Source organism: Strongylocentrotus purpuratus, unplaced genomic scaffold (genome assembly GCF_000002235.5).
Source record: "Strongylocentrotus purpuratus isolate Spur 01 unplaced genomic scaffold, Spur_5.0 spur5_scaffold_4, whole genome shotgun sequence".
In the NCBI taxonomy this organism is placed as follows: Eukaryota; Metazoa; Echinodermata; class Echinoidea; order Camarodonta; family Strongylocentrotidae; genus Strongylocentrotus; species Strongylocentrotus purpuratus.
Window position 1 is genome coordinate 19253962 of NW_022145610.1, and position 20107 is coordinate 19274068.

The 20107-nt window shown below is 37.0% G+C and overlaps 1 protein-coding gene across 2 annotated transcripts in view; it reads left to right on the forward strand.

Annotated features, from left to right (window-relative positions):
- The window catches only part of LOC576831 (GTPase-activating protein and VPS9 domain-containing protein 1), a 45703-nt gene that overhangs the window by 12953 nt on the left and 12643 nt on the right, over nucleotides 1-20107 (forward strand). For both annotated transcript variants that reach the window (XM_030997345.1, XM_030997344.1), the window contains exons 3-7: nucleotides 1256-1387; nucleotides 11064-11307; nucleotides 15418-15605; nucleotides 17625-17793; nucleotides 19659-19886. In XM_030997345.1, the coding sequence (XP_030853205.1) occupies nucleotides 1256-1387; nucleotides 11064-11307; nucleotides 15418-15605; nucleotides 17625-17793; nucleotides 19659-19886 (961 nt within the window). The remainder of the gene's footprint in view (nucleotides 1-1255; nucleotides 1388-11063; nucleotides 11308-15417; nucleotides 15606-17624; nucleotides 17794-19658; nucleotides 19887-20107) is intronic.

Sequence of the window (20107 nt, forward strand, 5' to 3'; positions counted from 1 at the left end):
ACGCTGTCATAATTGCGAGTAAATGTGAAACGTACTTAAAGAAATGTACAAGGTTGGAGTTGGGGTGGGAGGGGCGTTAGTTCTGTGTAAAAGAACATGAGTCAAATTAGCCATTTTGGCTACAAACAGAAAATGTGAGATAATGACTTTTCCATAACACAGCATAATAGGCATGTTGGTCATAAAACTGAAGACTGACATTGTATCCTGGTGATTGACAATACCTCTTGTTGGGTAAACACCCAAATGGTGTCAAATTCCCCTTGAAAGTTAACTTCTATGCGTCTTTAAAAGTTAAAATAAGCAGTTAAACACACAGTTGTGATAAGGCCCCTGACTTTCATCAAATGTTAAAAGCAACCTGTACAGATGCAATGCAAAGAAAGAGGTGGGTTCAGTACACATTTGATTTTAATAAAGTTCTTCATTTTCCAGCCAGCTCTTACATTGCCCAAGTACCACTTTGGTTACACAGCAATTTTGCCAGATGCGTTGTTGCTAAGCAACTGGATCATCTTCCTACGCCATTAGTCTGGGAAGAGTATTTTCATAAATTTCTTCTTTAAAGGGGATAACATGAATTCTGAACAAAGAGATATATCCGAAAATGCACATGCAGATGCTGAATTTGAAATCTTATTAATTACATGTATGTATGTGATGTCATAATTTGAAGATCGAGGGGATCATAGAAGATATTTTTACGCAAGACACTAAGTAGTGGCCTGGGGCTAACAATTAAACTTCCATGTAGGGGAACCAAATATTCATAATATAAGAGAAATGGTTGCCCAAATTATCAAACTCTTAAAACATTATTTTGTTAAATTGAAATAAATTGCTTTATTTTCCATTTCACGTTACTGATCATCAGTCACATTTTCATTACTTATAGGAACATTTTGTCTTTCTTTCTTGTCCTTTTTGAGGGGGGGGGGGGGACAATGTGAAAGTGTTAAATGTAGTGTCTACAGTAGCTATACAAGTATAAAAATGAGTGATATATACCATTCATCATGCAATTACTGATCATCATTTACATTTGTATTTATCTTTACATAAATGTAAATTTTTTCTTTATATTTTTTTTCTTTCAGGGGGGGGGGGGGGGTACAATGTGATTTAAGTGTTCTATAATGACTACAATAGCTGTACATATTTCAATTTTGCTATATAATAATAATAATAAAATATGATGCTTATCAAGTGCTTACCGAAGACTATATATTGATTTTCATATCTGTTTTTTTTTAAGGGTTGTATGTCCAGCTACTTGGATGCATTGATTGATAACCTGAGCTCATCCGACATGCCACCAACCACCAGCCAGCTCAAAGGAATGACGAGGGGCTCCACCTTCATCACGGAGACAGAGTTACATAGCTTGGTGAGTAGTCAGTCCCATTTTCAGCTTCTGAAATAAGGTCAAGACATGATGATCCAGTACAAATGCAAATAGCCCTTTTTTGCAAAAAATGAATGGGATTTACTTTTTTCTTTGCACAACTCGCCCAAACAAAGTAATACATCGAAAATCCTTTGAGAAAAAAAATTGTTTCACATTACAAATAATTCCTACACCTTTAGATGTTTTAATATAAATTAGATGGTCGTTCCATAGACATTCATCAATAATCACTCCTTGAAACCTACATGTAGAGTTAAGCTTTTGTTCTAAGTGCAAGCTATCAATCAATAAGTTAATTGTCATATCTGCAGCTCAGTGTGCTTTGGGGTGGTTGAAGTGTATAATGAGTTTTGTTTATATTTAGATTTAAGAGATAACTTGTTGCACTTACATGTAAATCATGTGGACACTTTTGGTAACTCCAAATTAAAGGGATTCACTAGTGTTTAAATGTTATTGTGTAAGTGAATAATGTTTGTGTCATCAGCAAAGAGAATGAATAAATGACAAAACAGATGATGCATTCATAATATTGTTTACATACCAACAAAAAAGAAGGGGTCCCAGAATGGAGCCTTGAGGGACACTACACATGATCTACATTGTGTAATCGTCCATGACCTAGCATCGTTTATTCATTCATGAATGAACCTGCATTTAATCAGCAGATGTATGAGATTTATTGTATTATTACCAACGCTCCTTCTCTCCCCTTTCCTCTTCTTCTCTGCAAGTCACACTCTTATTTCACTCTTATACTCACACTTTTATTTATATTTTTTATTGTTGTATCTAAGTTGAGGGCTGCGGGCACGTCAAGCTACTTTGCTTATTTCTGTAGCCCTCCTGCATCTAATGTATGTTAATTATGCATTCAATATATTTGTTTAATTTCGTTTATTATCTGTATAAAATTATATACACTTAAAAATATTGTATCAAACCATATTACATGTATGTTCATGAAAATGTATGATGATAAAAAGAAAAAAGATTCAGAAACCAATAAATCAAATCAAATCAAAATATAATATTCAAAACGAAGAAAATAACTCAAAACTTTTGTAATGGTGCAAACTTCACAAACTACTAATATTGCCAATCTGGCCAGTTACCGGTAGCTAGCCGGAAGTGACTGTGTTTATATGCTATTGTTGATAGGACAAAATAGAAATGAAATAAATGCAAATGTCATGCAGCAGCCAAATGGCTCTAGTATTTTACAAAGTGCCTGTCCTGATATGTTAGATTACTTTTGTATTAACTCATTTCCTACTGGAGCCATCTAGTTCCTGTATTAATTCTAAGTAATGAGAGAATGCAGAAGTCAATGTGTTAAAGTTCAACCATTCTTCATGATGGCCCAAACCAGAATATGAAAACAGTGAACTACAGTGAATATCAGATACCAGCATGTGATGGTATTTCCTGTATTTCAACATACATGTACCTACAATGTAATACATACATATGAGTACTATTGTACTCTGTGGGTACAAGACTATTAAAGTGTTACTCAGAAACAGAGTGATGAGAAGAGATAAACTCTGAAAGAACTTTCATTCATTCTGGTGAATTCCTGGTGTCACATTTTTTCAGGAAATTTTGCAGACCCCCAAAAGAATTATTTAGAGTGGATAGTAGAGAACTACAATTTTTTTTTTGTCAGGAAGTTTTAGTGGGAAACCTTCCTGGCAAATCAAAGACAGTTTTTTTTTAATATTTAAAAACCAGTGCAAGCTTGATCAAGGGGAGTTTGTGATATTAGCATCATTTCATGAATATGGATTTTACATGAATAAGGTACATTGTATGCTTACTATTGAAAAGAGGTAATGAGGATTAATGCCGTACCAAAGGGTACTAGCGCATCAACTGGGTTTCGAACCCGGGACCTCCCGGTTACAAGACCACTGCTCTACCACTGAGCCATTGCGTCTCCCAGTTAATCCATACTCACCACCTGGTACTTGCCAGCCTCACAGATTTTGGTTTCTCAGTTTTCCCTTTTTTTTAATGGGTGATGATTGTGATAAAAATGTATATAGTTTGCAATACAAAGGTTATAGATATTTTAAAAAATGCTTACAAATATACAGACTATTTGCTCTATTAATATTTCAGCAATGCAAACATTACTTCATGTGTGCAGTGTAGTATTAACTGGGGTTTGAGGTTTTGCTGGTTTTGTAAAAACTAGCAAAATAATAAAGCTTGAGTTTCAGAGAGCAGATCTAAGGTCTATCCACTCTACGTTATAAACCTCCCTTGCATCTCAAGATAATTTATCAGAGTGTAAGTACATGAACATAGTACTTCTTTTATTGTTATGGTTTTTGTTTTCACTTTCTACTCTCTATAGTTCCAGATGTCTTTGAATGAGCTGTCTGTAAAACAATTTTTTAAAGTACATGTATGTGGAAGGTCGTTATTGAGAGGTTTTTGGTTTTTATAAAACTTAGTTTCTCTCCCCCTTGCCTGATCTGTTTTACAACACTGAAGTTCTTTGAAATTTATCCTGCTTCCTGATTTTTTTTTATTTGTGTGTAAATAACCATTTCTGGTCTTCTTTATTTCCTCATAATAAAATAATCATTTTCACATTTTCAGCATTTGCCTCCATTTCTGGAGGGATATACATGTACATGGTTTTCTGATATTTTCTTCTATCTGTAAACAATAATTCAATAGGTAAAACAAAATATGAAGAAGTCTCTGTTTTGTACTTTCCTCTTTAAATTCTTTTCCAACAAAGCTTTTGTAAATAGTGAAAAGTGCATAATTCAAAATGATATCAACATATTTATCCTTCTTTGAATTAAAATCAATACCAAACAATAAATAATGTGGTTTGAAATTCAAATTAGACGTGAAATATTTCTTTATATTTTTTTCAACTTCTTTCCAAAAATCCTGCTTCCTGATGATATATACTTATTTTCTATGTACCTGTATCTCTTTCATTCCTTAGCAGGAAATACCATTTTTAGTTGTGGTATTTACACAAGTATGATGTTCATGGAGCTAGATAATTTACATTTGAATAGGGCAACGTTAAACCTGGCATGTCCAGTATACAACTCAATCCCCATTACATCATTATGTATTGCAGCCACTTAAAGAGAAGGTTGAGTTAAACAAAATAATTTGTGACCGTTATCATTGTTTTTATGCAATTTGTGTTTTTATCATAGAAAATTGATCCCTGAAAAGTATGGCTCTTTCAATACATTCATAATCTAGATATGACAAGTGATAGTGATAATGGTGGTTATTTTACCTGACAGCTATAAAAAAAGCAATAAATGCTTGTAATAGTATAAAGCAACCAGAAGACCGACGGCTTAAGGTCCTCTCTGAGGGACCTGGTAATGAGGATAAATGCTTTACCAAAGGGCACTAGCGCATCAACTAACTTGGGTTTCGAACCCGGGTCACCGGATAACGAGACTACTGCTCTACCGACTGAGCTATTTAATTTAAAAATTAAAAAAACATTTATTATAAATGATAAATACTTCAGAACTACATGTAGTACGAGCCAGTTTCTTTGGAACTGTAATTCAATAACCAGAATTGAAGATTATTTACTTTATATACACTACCTGGTTCTCGTCAGAACTGAACCTGCCCGTACATGTACAGTACATGTAATATGAACTTGCTGGTAATACTTAAACACAGTGATGTGAAAATTAAAATGGGAAAATTACATTATTAGCTGAAGCATGTATTGATTACAAAGAAGGATCTACATGTAGTATTAAAATGGGCAAGGCCAACGTATTTAGTCATTTGCTGTTCCATACATTACCAAGACTGAGTAGAGTCAACTATTCAAACAAATATAAACATCACAAAATATGTAATTTTCTTGTTTCTTGGTTTGGTCTGATCACAGCTCAAGTGGGGCTATCATCTTGAAAGAACAATCATGTAGGTCACATTGGTATCCAAATTTCTATTTTAGACCCCCCCCCCCCCCCCCCCAAAAAAAAAAGAAAAAAAAAAAAGAGATGCATGGCCCTACGTGTTATCAGTGTTTGTGACATGGTGTAATATAATATTAAAGGGACTATGTCCCATTTGCAGGCCAAAAAATGAAAAAGTTAAATTCCTACTGCATTTGAAAGATAATACTAATTTAGAACTTCCCTAAAAAAGGTGGGGCTTAAAAATGTCTTCAAGTGGGAAAATAACGACTATTAGTTGTAAAATCGACTTTAGGGCTATAGAGCCCAAAAGTAATAGTCTTGATTTTCAGACAATTGTACCGAATGGTCATACGTTTTATGCTGCGCAAAGATTCAATCAATTTAATCTTGGCCATCACAAAAAGTGGGTTATTGATGTAGACAAATACTCATGTACCCTTTACAACTCTTTTCATGTATGTTATTACCAAAGAAGAAAAAAGCCAGTCAGTCACTCAATAGTGTCTGACAGTGAAGTCTAGCAAGTAAACGGTTTTCCTTGCATAATTTGAATATGAGGACACTGCTAACGTTTAAATTTCACAGATAGGATATACATGACATATTCATAATTCCTGCAAAGTTCTACAGCATTTGAGGTTGGCTGCAAAAGGGACATAGTATCTTTAAAGCCCTAACAAAAATTGCGCTTCAAAACGATCATGAAGTGCCTCAAATAAGTAAAAAAATCTTTGAGTGACCGGTTTTACTATACTCACTTTACCCAATATACTGTAGTGTTTTAAAAAATTGTTAGGAAAACAAAAATTAAATTTTTATTTCCAATCATAAATATCTTGATAATCAGACAGGCGATCGGCTTGTAAAAGTCATGGGATTCCTCACTGACCTAAAGGTTTATAATTATGATTGTAGCATGAGCTAAATCCAGGATTTTTTTTCAGAATCTGAGGCAATGTTACTGAGTCCCTTTAAACCTCAAATCAACCTTAATCTTGGTTCATTCATATTGTCAGCTGAGAGCCAGAAGGGCATTATTGTACATGTACACATACTGTATATGATTTAAAGGTAAAGACCAGTTTTGGAAACGCCCCCCCCCCCTCTCAAAAATGAAATGGAAGCTCTTATTACCAATCATGTGAAAGAATATGTTTTGACTAATACGTGATGACACAAATTTTGCTGGGAAACCGCCTACTAATTGCTATATTTGGTCATCGCGGACTGGATAGATATCGCGTAGTCCCATATACATCTTTCTGTGTACAGTGCTTGTAATTTTACCAAGACTGGGCCTAATTTCTGATCATTTTGATGATTCCAGAACCTTGCAGTACACACCAATACTTACATGTACAGGTACATGTATATGCTTGTTTGATCAACCTTTCCTGATCGATTCCACAACGCTTCTTTCACAATACAATTGCATGACCAAAACTCAACTTTATCTTTAACACAGAATTTATGTCCTTCTGGCTCTCAAAGGATGGATTGTCCCCTTAAGTCTGTAACTGGTCACCTGCTGCATATCAGTGACAAATTCCTTCCTCTTCCTGTCATTTTGACCAAACCCTTCAAATTATTGCAAACAATCACCCCGTTCTCACCGGACCAATCTAGACCTAATCTGGGGGAAACAGTTGAACTTATCTCTTAGTTGGACTTAACAATTATTGATAGCCGTTAGCATCTTTGAAAATATTTTGTAAAAGTTATTTTAAAAGGCATACAATGTTGATTCAAATCATTCATATTATCTATTATCAAGGAGATTTCATGTTCTTGATGTGGAATTTATGAAAAGTCTAAATTACTTGGAATTTCTGCTTTTGAATATTTTTTCGTTTTAAGGCTACAAATGGCTCTTCATAATTTTTAAGTCCGACTTAGGGTTAAGTTCTACTTAGGATCTTTGTGAAACACCCCCCTGGTACCTAAGTTATAAGCCAATATTTGTGTGTGTTTTTTCAAGGATCATGGGCTGAAGGGCAAATTTGATAGTTGTTGAATTGGCGTAAAACCACAAATTGGATCATGAACTTACAGTATTACTAAATATAGCAATGTATACAACAATGTATACAAATCAGTTGCCTATTCACATTAAGCTAATTGCTGTCAAATTGCCATGTTCAAAAAATTTCATCAACAAATTTGAAGATTGGATTGCAAACCAAGTTATGATCCATGTGATGAGAATTCTAAGAATTTGAATAATGAAAGTACGTGTATTATGTTGTAAGTTCTGTTTTCAGTTCATTTGATGTTTATGTTTCATATACTGTATATCACATGTTGTATATTACCTTATTACATTGGGCATGTTACACATTTCTTTGTTTTTTGTATGAAATTATGAATACAAACAACCAGAATAATACATGAGACTAAGCTAAATGAAGGGAGAAATATGATGGAGCCTAAAGAGAAAGCAATGCTTTTACATGTAGGTCATAGGCTCCAGAAGTTATAACATTGATATGGTCTTGTGTGTATTAAAGTATAAATTACATCCAGTGATAATGGAATATAGTCAAACTTGGAAAGAACATGGGAGTTGTAGGCACTATAACATGGTGTACATGTAGGTCTAAACTATAGTCTCCATTGTATGTGGTTACTTATTGTCATTGAGAGAGATAGAGGGAGAGGGAGGGAGGTAGGGAGGGAGAGAGAGAGAGAGAAGGGGAGAGACAGAGAGAGAGACATAGAAGGAGAGAGCTGGACAGACAGACTGAAGGAGAGAAAGAGAGAGAGAGAGAGAGAGAGAGAGAGAGGGGGGGGGGGAAATATGTAAACTTTTGTGGTCTGGTTAGAGTTCTGTTTGAGTAGTCTTTCGGATGTCTAGCTTCCTCCTCTCTCTGTCACCTTTGTACCTCACGCTACGGCAAGACAATGGGGAAAGTCACTTCCTGGTCTAAACATAAACCCGGGCTTCCCAAAGATACAAAATGTCACTGACTTTCTCTTTAAAGGGCCAACGAGAAAGGGTTCTGTGGACTTCAGTAGGAAATGTAGAATTTTGTGTTTTTAACGTATTTGTACCAGTACTAGAATACATGTACATGACCATGAACATGTTTGTGAGATTGTCTATACCTGTACACATTATTCCCCCTCTTTCTGCATGTCTCTCTTCATTCAATATTTCACCATCTCTCTCTCTCTCTCTCTCTCTCTCTCTCTAATCATCTATCCCTCAATCTTTCCCTCTTTCTCGTCTCCCTCCCTCCCACTACCCTTCCCTCCCACTACCCTTCCCTCTCTCCCTCCTTATCTCTCCCTCTTTATCTCTCCCTCTTTATCTCTCCCTCCTTATCTCTCCTCTCCATTCTGATTTCCCTCCCTCCCCGTCCTGCCTGCACCCTTCTCTCTCTCTATCTCTTTCCTCCCCCTCTCTCTTTTCCTTCCCTCTCTCCCTCACTTCCCTCTCTCCCTTCCTCCCTCCGTCCTGCCCTCTCTCTTTTCCATTCCGATTTCCCTCTCCCTCCCCGTCCCCGTCCTGCCCGCGCCAGTCTCTCTCTCCCTTTCATTCCCCCTCCCTCCCTCCTTTCCTTTTCCCCTGCCTCATTGCCTCCCTCTCTCCTCTCCATTCCAATTTCCCTCTCCCTCCCCGTCCTACCCGCGCCAGTCTCTCTCTCTACCTTCATTCCCCCTCCCTCCCTCCTTTCCTTTTTCCCTGCCTCCCTGCCTGCCTGCCTCCCTGCCTCCCTGCCTCCCTGCCTCCCACCCTGCCTGCCTCCCTGCCTGCCTGCCTCCCTCCCTCCCTCCCTCCCTCTCTCCCTCCCTCCCTCCCTCCCTCCCTCTCTCCCTCCCTCCCTCCCTCCCTCCCTCCCTCTCTCCTCTCCTTTCCGATTTCCCTCTCCCCCTTCGTTCCCCCTCCCTCCCTCTCTCTCTTCCTTTTTCCCTCCCTCCCTCTTCTCCCCGTCCCCCCATCCCCATCCCCCCTCTCTCTCTCTCTCTTTCTCTCTCTCTCTCTGTCTCTCCCGACCTTTCCTTCTCATCTGGGGCAGCCATTCTTGTATGGTTTCTGAGACACGATGACTACAACTCATAAAATAGGGGTTTCTTTGACATTCACCTTGAAAATGAAACAAGTCTTTTTGACACAGCCAGGAAGGAAAGCTCAAAATGGCTCTCAGCTGCTCCTCTATTCAGAGCTGGGGAGGGGGAAGGGGGTTGGGTAGCTCGGAGGGACTGTACAACTACTACAAGAAACCCCTTTCACATCTTAAAGCCCCAATGTATACTACTTGTAGCTACTTGCTCCCTCTATATAGAAAACAATGTCTAAGCGGTGCCTGTTGGTCCCCCATGATCCTCTTTTTCTTATGTTAATTGAGAGCTGAGTTGACAAGGTAACCACCTGTCAGTGACCTTGCTGGATGGTCTAATCCCTCCTGGCCAAACTAGTACAGACAGGCTTTCACTATGAACATGACAGACAAAGAAAGCGGACAAAATATACAGTTCCTCAGGTAGACAAATGAACATCCCTTCACTGCTATTATGTAAAAAGGTGAATATGCATGTCACACCTGTTCTACACATGTTTCATTAATAGCAGTGAAGGGATGTTCTTTTGTCTACCTGAGGAACTGTATATTTTGTCCGCTTTCATTGTCAGTCATGTTCATAGTGTTTAATACTTACATGTACAGTATACATATAAATTATCATACTACCACATGCACTTCAACTGAGCCTTTGCCAAGAAATGGTGAGAAGAGAAGGGGGGGGAGTAAAGTAGGAGCTATGTATATGAGCTAGCGATGTACAGTGTACAGACAAATATAAATACACCTTACCTGGTGCCTCACACCTTACACATTACATGTACATTCATTTTAACGTCGATTTCAGCTCCTCTGTTCAAAGTAGGAAGGGAGTAGAGGGTTTTAGTAGGATGTACATGAAGAAATATTTCATTTTTTTTTTATCATAAAAAATCGGTCAACCTTTATATAAGGCTTATGTTTCCTCTCAGGTTGCAACCTATTCAGTTTATTTTATGTCCTTGTCCAATAGAGTGGTGAAGTGTGACGTCATAAAAATTATATTTTTGGAATTTCTCATTTTTTTCCTTCATATTCCGAAAGAGCATCAAAAATAATGTCCGAATATAAAAAACCAATTGAATATGTTAAGTATGTGCTGAGATATAACCATATGAATAAATAGATTTCCTATATGAACTCAGTGTTATATTGCTCTGCATGGTTCATAATATTGTGAGCTGGAGCAATAGTGGGAGTAGAGGGTTTTGTTATACATGTATGTAATGTTGTCTTTTGAATTGATTTGAATTGAAGTGGTTGTACCTGCTAGAACCCTTAGGCCGATCCTGGGGCAAAATGGTCCAACCCCTCCCCACCTCTCTCCCCCTCTCCAGATGCTCACAAAGAGAGCATAATAAAACAAAAAATTTATGGAACCGAAAGACTGGCACTGACTCCCCCCTCCCCCACCCAACCTCCCCCTCCCCCATTTCAACAATCCTATATTTGACCTTAGACCCCTTTCACTTCTTAAAGTTTTGACAGTGGTGAAGTCTGCATTGAAAGGACGATAGAAACATGGACACTTGTTGGCTCTTGCAATGTTGCAATGATCGCATGTTAGTCGACAATTTGAAGATTATTTTATTAAACATACATGTATATATATTATATACCAAACCAACTATTAAAACAAATCTCTCACCCTCATTTCAGATTTCATATGTCAGAGATGTGCTAGCCACCAACCCGGACCAGGCCCTCTTCAAGGACCTAGAAGGTCACCTTGCCAGCCTCCCAGCCTCCACCCCTCACACTCCAGCAGGGGGGCAGAAGCCCGCCCCTACCACCAACGCAATTCCCTGTCCTCAGGGTAGCCAGATCACCTCCCCCAAGTCAGGCATCGCTCCTGGAGCATCCTCCCCCAACCTCAGCTTCAAGGGAAACCTCGCTTCTATAGGTAAATAAATTTAAAGATATTGTATTAGATGATAATAGTATGTCACATTTGTATGTTTCTAGGCGTATGTAGGTCAAAGGTCATAGCTCATTGAATATGCAAAAATACCCAAACCCGGTTTCTGTTCGATAACTTTAGTAACGGTTGACGGATTTTAATGAGATTTGATATGAGTGTACATGGTATCAAAATACAACCTAAGTTCTATTTCAGAGTATATAGGTCAAAGGTCATAGCTCATGAAATATGTGAGAAATACCTAATTATTTATGCGAAAATGTGCCTTTCATTCAATAACGTATTAGTAATGTTGTGTACATCAAAGGTCACACCTTATTATGCAAACATTGCTAAATATAGGCTTTTTGTTCCCGGCGAGGGGATGCTATGCTTTTTGTTGACTTTTTATTATTGCTGTGTAATAATTGCTGATTGATTGTTCACTATAATGTGTGCTTAGTCTAATACAGTACCGGTATGCAAGCTTCAGCAAACATATTTCACATTTTGGTCACAGTACATTATCCAATTAGGTGGGTAGTTGTCACACACTCTCAGGTTACACACAATGAGTATTTATTTCAGTCTGTTTGGTGTGTTCCCTCAGTAGGCCCATTCACAATTCTACATTTTAAAGTTCATTTCAAAAACTGTCATTTACACTGCTGAAAATGCAGGAATATTTGTGGTAATTTAATTTTCGCGGATTTCGCGCTAAAGTCGGTGTCCGCAAATTTTAGAACCCCCCCCCCCCCCAAATATGAACATGACTTTTTATGTGTGTTCTGTATGGCCTAAATTTGGTAGAACGCGAGTTTAAAAACCAGCAAATATGTTTAGGGGTCGCTCAGCGTGAAAAATTAATCGCGCTAATATCAAATTGTTTACAGTAACTGTTGGTGTTTGATAATTCTGATTTTTTAATATTTTTTTATGAGTTGTGCACATTTTCCACTCGTCGCTGCTTTCTGCGCATGTTTTAGCCCGGAAGTGAGGAGGGTCATGTGACTCAAAACTGGAACAATTCACCAGTGATTTAAGGGTGTGCATTTACACTGCAAAAACCAATGGAGTTTTCGTCAGCGTTAGAAAAAAAACACCAACAAAACACTGGAATGTGAGAAATACCAATGGTTTCTGCTTGCAGTAGTGTAAATGCCACTAGCGTATCATTTAATGATCTAGCTGAGCTTTGTTTCTCAGATGAAAAACAATCATGTTCAAGTCTTAATTTGCGTATAGTATAAAGCATGAACTATATCAGGGGATGTACACGACATCTTAAAGGTATAGACCAATTTTGGAAACGCCCCCCTCTCAAAAAATGAAATGGAAGCTCTTATTACCAATCATGTGAAAGAATATGTTTTGAGTAATACGCGATGATACAAATTTTGCCGGAAAACCGCCTACTAATTGATATATTTGGTAAATTATCATAACGATCCGGCCTGGATAAATATCGCGGATGCACTTCAACATTGAACATTTGGGCATATATTTCTGCTTTTTTGCGAATTTAGATTAAAGTATTGCCATCTAAACCTCTGAAGGCAATATTTAAACAATATTGAATGAATATTTTGCACCCAAAACCCTTGACCCACAATTTTACCACTTCCGGTCTATATCTTTGAAGGAAATGTACCCCCCAAAATATTGTATTTGCAATGGGAACGAGCCCTCTGTAATAATCACTGTATGGGATTGATTACGGAGCATCTAAGCACCGCTTGGCTTCTGGCCATGTCTGGCTAAATTTAGAGTGGCTTTTCCGAATTCATGATATCAGAACTAAGTTCACCTTTGCAAGTCTTTGCAAGTCTTTGCAAGTAGAAAGAAAGAGAAAGGTAGGGGGAGAATATTTTGCTTCAAGGTGCTGCAATCTTGACAGAACGCCAATAAACTTAAAAGAAGCATAAAGTAAAAATGTGACACAGTACTAGATGAATAATGTGTTGAAAATGATGGGGGATTTATTACAGGAGTTGGGATATTGTTCTTATACTTATACAAACATAAACCATTTTCCCTAAAGGTAATGCAAAGTCTTGGGGAAATTTTGAAAATTGGATGGATAGTAATACTTTAAAATGTTGATATATTTGGATGCCCCTGTAGATGTATAATAAACATGAGAAAATTTAGCCCCTAAAATCAAAATTTAGCCCCTAAAATCAAAATTTTACCGGTTTTCCCGGTAAATTTAAATATTTCAAATAGCGCTTAAGGCCATTCCATGGCAGCTGGAACCATGAAAATCTCAGAATATGCAGTTCTGATATATAATTTCCAAACGGGAATAGCAAATTGGTCGATTGTATTCATGAAACATTGTTTTTTAAAGGTAAAGTAATATCAGTCTTGAGAGGGAGCTATACAACATCAAGAGTTTATTATTTACAATCAAGACTCGATTTTCAACCGCGACAACGATCATTGAATATTGTAAAATCGCATATGCTTCCAATATGTTCATTTGAACCAAATTCATGACCCCACTTCAAAACTTTGTATTACCTTTAATGATGCATAAAGTTTTATAAACAATGCATGACAAGGCCTGATCTACAATGTACGCTGGCTCTAGACTAGAAATAGAACTCGTAATGTGGCTCCTTAAAACGATTATGAAGCTTTTTTAAGGCTTCACCCAAGAGAAATTGTATTTTCAAGTGTCAAAAAAGATTCTGTACATGCAGATTCCTTGCAGTCTAGTTTCATATTGATCAAGTTTGGATAAAATCTGGTATGACAGGCAGAAAATTACCTGAAACCAGCAAGGGGATGTATGGTATGACTGGGACGAAACAAAGCATGTCATGCCTATGTAATGCAACTCAATAATTTATGAAAATAATCATACAGTATCCAATATAATATTGGATATTTTTATAGCACACATATCCACCACACAAGGTGCCCAGATGTTTCATTTTGATTTCAAAAGTTTCATTTTAGCTTAAAGGCATTGTTTAACAATGTTAAATATGAGATGCATGGCCTTACGTGTTATCAGTGTCAAGTGCGCTTCAAAATGATCATTAAGTGCCTCAAAAAAGTAAAAATTTGAGTGACCGGTTTTACCATACTCATTTTTCCCAATGGACTGTAGTATTACAAAAACGTTAGGAAAACAAAAAATATTTTGATTTCCAATCATAAATATCTTGATAATCGGACAGCGATCGGCTTGTAAAATTCATAGGATTCCTGACTGACCTAAAGGTTTATACTGGTAACTATGATTGCAGCATGAGCTAAATCCAGGTTTTTGTTTCAGATTCTGAGGCAATGTTACCGAGTCACTTATTCAAGTTTATTGAAGCTTATTTCATGTGTATCCCTCTTTATATATATATATATATATATACAAGGGAAACATCTCTGCACCTTCTATGTCCTTTAGAATTTTCAGATTACTGCCATTTAATTCTTTGTTTTTTACTCTGTTTAATCACATTCTACTGTGCATGTATGTACAGGGGCCTCTTGCAATCTTGCATAAAGAATTGCAGTCAAACACAACTCCAGAAGTTAAACCACTCTGGGTGCATTTCTTCTTTCACAATTTCTTTCCTGGCAATGAGATCATCTTTATACTCAGCATAGTCAGACTGCTGTAACCTGCAGGTGTTATTTTAATTTTTTTCTTCCAACGCGATATAGAATTATTCACTTTCCTAATGCATGAATTCGAATTGCACTCACCATTTCACAATTAATAATAATAATATTGGATATTTAAATAGCGCAAGGTATTCAAGGCGCTCCTATGTAACCCCAGCTCTTCTAGGCTATCGCTTTCCGTGCTCACAGCATTCAAGATGTTCATTTGTACCTGTACTCATTTAACACCTGGGTGGAGAGTGGCATACCTATTACAAAGTGGGCATCATCGTAAAGAGGAATAAAGAGGCTTTTCAATGATACCAAAGTCAAGTATAATAATGTGCCAACAAAAGAGATATCAATGCTAAAACTTAAATTGCAGAACTTTTGTGTGTGTGTTTTAAATTTTGAAAAAGTTTATTTGTTTTATTTAACTGTTCTGTAAACGCAAACCTCGCTCATATTGTTCTTGTTGCTATTGTTTCTCTTTGTGTCCAGTGTCGAGCAGTGTACTAGCGAGGAGGATGGGTAAGACGAGTACGGTCAGTCCATCTGGTCAAGATGATGACAGTCTTGAGATCACTGGTCAAACCGAATGTGTAATGGTCACTCAGCCCGAGGACGTTTTGGTCATTGGTTTGGGGAATCAAATCAACGAGTGTCCAGGAATGATGTCAGAAGCTAAGGTTTGTTCTGACTTTCATATGAACAAGTTTTACTTTTATAAATATCATTGGTACTTATGCTGTTAATTTTAAAAATAATTTATGAAGAAAATAAATTGTTGCCTCTTCTGGTCCTTTTTTATATTTTTTATTTACAAAACAAAATCTTTAAAAACTTTTATTTATCAACTAATTCGTTCATACATCATGATAACAATAATCATAAAATCTTCTACTCCTACTTGAAGTGCCATAGAGCAATTGAATTCCAACGAGTTTGATCATATGATGTCATACATTTTACCAAGAACAAAGACAAGTAAACAAACATTAAAGCCATACTGTACTGGGAGCCCTCCTGCAAAATCCCCTCTAGCGCCCTCTCGGGTCAGCTGTAGCAGTATGGTCCCGTAACGCGCTGCTTCCCCAGTTGTAGATTGGTTCTCGCATCAAGTCCTCTGTGGGAATTAGGTATCGGGTTATGCACAGTTGGCAAATTGACCGTGAGATGGCCCTGTTCAATAAACAGTACACTTGGGCAGTATAAGTTTATCAGTTCAGTATCGCTTGAACATCCGATTGAATATCTTGTCGGGTTATCATTTAGATAGGTTCCATTGAGGTTTGAAGTTTGTTCCTTCCACATTTACATTTTTGTTTAAATCAGATTCATACCGACTGGAAAAAGTAACTACAGATGGATAATTCAACAGTGTATAATGTACAGTAAATTAGCACCATGTTTTAAAGGTACTATGTCCCTTTTGCAGCCAACCCCAAATGCTGTAGAACTTTGCAGGAATTATGAATATGTCATGTATGTCCTATCTGTGAAATTTAAACGTTAGCAGTGTCCTCATATTCAAATTATGCAAGGAAACCTGTTTACTTGCTAGCCTTTACTGTCAGACACTATTGAGTGACTGACTGGCTTTTTTCTTCTTTGGTAATAACATACATGAAAAGAGTTGTAAAGCATACATGTACATGAGCATTTGTCTACATCAATAACCCACTTCTTGTGATGGCCAAGATTAAACTGATTGAATCTTTGCGCAGCATAAAACGTATGACCATATGATACAATTGTCTGAAAATCAAGACAATTACTTTTGGGCTCTATAGCCCTAAAGTCGATTTGACAACTAATAGTCATTATTTTCCCACTTGAAGACATTTTCAAGCCCCACCTTTTTTAGGGAAGTTCTAAATTAGTATTATCTTTCAAATGCAGTTGGAATTTAACTTTTTCATTTTTTTGGCCTGCAAATGGGACATAGTACCTTTAAGGGAAGTGTAGATAAGACAGGCAATATAAATGTAGAAAATATCGTTGTACATATATACTATTAAAACCTTTTGATGATGTAGGTAACTGACTACTGTGGACTTGCCCTACAAGGTATTAAATGTTATACATGAAGTAATGATGATAACAATATTTTGAGTGATACATGTTAACTATGTTTACTGCAACTACTATTAAAACCACATCTACTTCTGTATTACTACTTTCGTTATCACTACAGCTACCGGTATACAATTTATGAGTACCGCTTCTAGTTCTACTTTCAATGGTATTGATTGAGGGATAATGAATGTTATGATAACTAAAGATGCTATTTATGATAGTGTAAACCAATTTAAAAAAGCAGGAGTAGATATAATTGTGTTTCAGTTTTCTCAAAATTGTCATATTCTTTGTAGATTCAAATCCCCATAGTAAATAAAATCCGATTGCATCATATCTGAAGTTTTTTAAAGCACGCAAAGTTAAATGTAATCCTCCCTCTCTTTCATCCACTTACTCTCAATTGTTTATATTTACTTTCTTTTCCTCTCTCACTCTCTCTTCCTCTCACACTCTTTCTTTCTCTCTCTCTCTCTCTCACTCTTACACTCTCTCCTGCTCTCTCTCCCTCTCTCTCTCTCTCTCTCTCTCTCTCTCTCATGTGCCCTCTATATCATTCTCTCCGTACAACCATCTGCCCTCCTCTGCTCGCTCACCCTCCTGCGTCAATCCCCCCTTTCCCATTGCAGGTCCTCAGTTCGCTACCCCAGAAGGCCAAGAAGAGGAATTCCATAGATGCCTCTCAGATCCGAACCGGTGGTAACCTGGCGTCTATCAGTGAGATGCCCGAGAAGCATCTAAGGTTCTCCGCCGATGCATCAGGAAACAGTGACAACATGATGGAGGCCATGTCTATAGGTAATAGATCATTTTAGAGCTAGCAAATGTCCCTGATATTTATGTAATATTGAATGGCTTTGAGTGTGATACAAGAATATATTGCTCGTGATTGAGAATATTGTATGAGTCGGAGACGAGTGCAATATTGTCATAGCGAGAGCAATATATTCTTGTATCACACAAAAACAAAGCCATACAATATTAGTATTATTATCTATATCAGGCTGACTAGCAAAATAACAAAATTTGACTTACCTCAGCATATATGGCTTTGTTTTCGTGTGATATCGATATGATATCACTATCAATAGTTAAAGTTCCTGGATGACTGTGCAATAAGAAAACAATATTGATCTGTCATCCGGGTACTGCGCTAATGATATTGAATACACTGATTTATTGTACCACTTGGAAGCCATATATAGATAATGATCACAGATACTTGAAATATGGATAGGTGTTTTTTTGTTTGGTGCATTTTTATAATTTTAATGGTTTCTTATGTAATGCTTATAAATATCTGTCGCACTATGATACCCATAGTGCTTCAACACTGATATCCTGATTATAGCCAAGCCGCCAACGTAACTAGTGCTCAAGCATAAATGATGCAGGCATTACAATCTTTGAGTGCGCCTTACAATGCCAAAGACATGTCAAAAGTAATGTTTATTTCCCAATGATTTTTTTTTCTTTTTTTTCAATCATTTCCATTCAATTTAGATCCATGTATTTTCATTTGAGGGTACATAACTTTTAGTGTGGCAGTGAAAGAAAGATGTCGGTGTTGCCAATTCACTGAAGAAATGCTGATTCACATTACCTCCCTAAATATCCATGTCCTTGAAGGGTTGAAAACGGCACACCTGCTTGGTACATAGCAACGTGATAGACATTGATCGTATGTCACCTTTAGGGGGAAAAAAGCTAAAAGCAGAAAAGTGAAAAATTGCTTTTTATAATTTATTCTAAAGGTTACTTTTGATGATTATATAAGACCATGGCAGTTGATTTATATTCACATATTTTAACTTGAATATTTAGTGTTTCTTCTGTCCACATAACGATTCAAGGATTTAAAATTGTATATTTTGTATGAAATTGTATTATTATATATTTCTTCGAAAAGGCCGGCTGTACTAGTTTGGCCGGGAGGGATTAGACCACACAGCGTGGTCAATAACAGGTGGCTATCTCATTAACTCGGCTCTCAGTTAACATAGAAAAAGAGGATCATGGGGGACCAATGGTCACCGATTATGCATTGTTTTCTATATAGAGGGAGCAAGTAGCTACAAGTAGGACAGTGGGGCATTAACGGTATATCATTTCATATGCTGTAACAATGGGTAGTGTATTGGGGTTTTATGAATTTGCAAAAACAGCAGTTGGTCTCTTCAAAGAATTAATACCATTACATGAATTAAAAGAAGTCCTTGTTTTAAATTCTTTTACAGTACACAACTATAGTAGGAGCTGAATTTTCAAGAATTACAATTAAAAAATTGAATTGGTTTTTATTTCACTTTATATTTAATTTCAACATGGTAAACATGTTTCAGCAATAAACTACTATTCAACAGGTCTGTTTGTTGACATACTACTCAAAATAATACATGAAAAGAAAAGTCATTATGATACTTTGGTACTCGTAATAGCAAGTGCGATGGCTCAGTGGTAGAGCATTGGTCTCGTAACTGGAAGGTCCTGGGTTAGAAACCAAGTCAGTGCACTCATGCCTCATTACGGCAAGTCCCTCAGAGAGGACTTAAAGCCGTCAGCCCCCTGGTTGTTTACCTAAAAGTATATACATGCTTTCTTAGCAGTCAGATAAAACAATCATCGATCATCAACTAGTATATATGGCTATTTTTATTCTATAGGTGCATCTAACTCTGTATACTCCATGGATCTGGAGGGTGAGAATGTCAGTAATCTGAGTGGACGCAACACGCCAAGGTCCGCCATCAGTATGGCTAGCAGCACCACTGAACATAACAGACCGGAAATCATTGACTCTACTCAGCTCCCGAACAATACGAACATCACAGACCAGTTTGGAAAGTTTGACATCGGCACGAACCTCCAAGATGGGAAGAACATGGTGCCAGGTAAAATATGGGGATTGTAATATGGAAGGAGGTTGTTGTTGTTGTTGTTGTTGTTTAATCATTTAAGGTAGTTAAAGGCATTGTTTAACAATGTTAAATCTGAGATGCATGGCCCTACGTGTTATCAGTGTCTGTGATATGGTGTAACATTGAAGCCCTAAAAATTGCGCTTCAAAATGATCATGAATTGCCTCAAAAAAGTAAAAAATCTTTGAGTGACC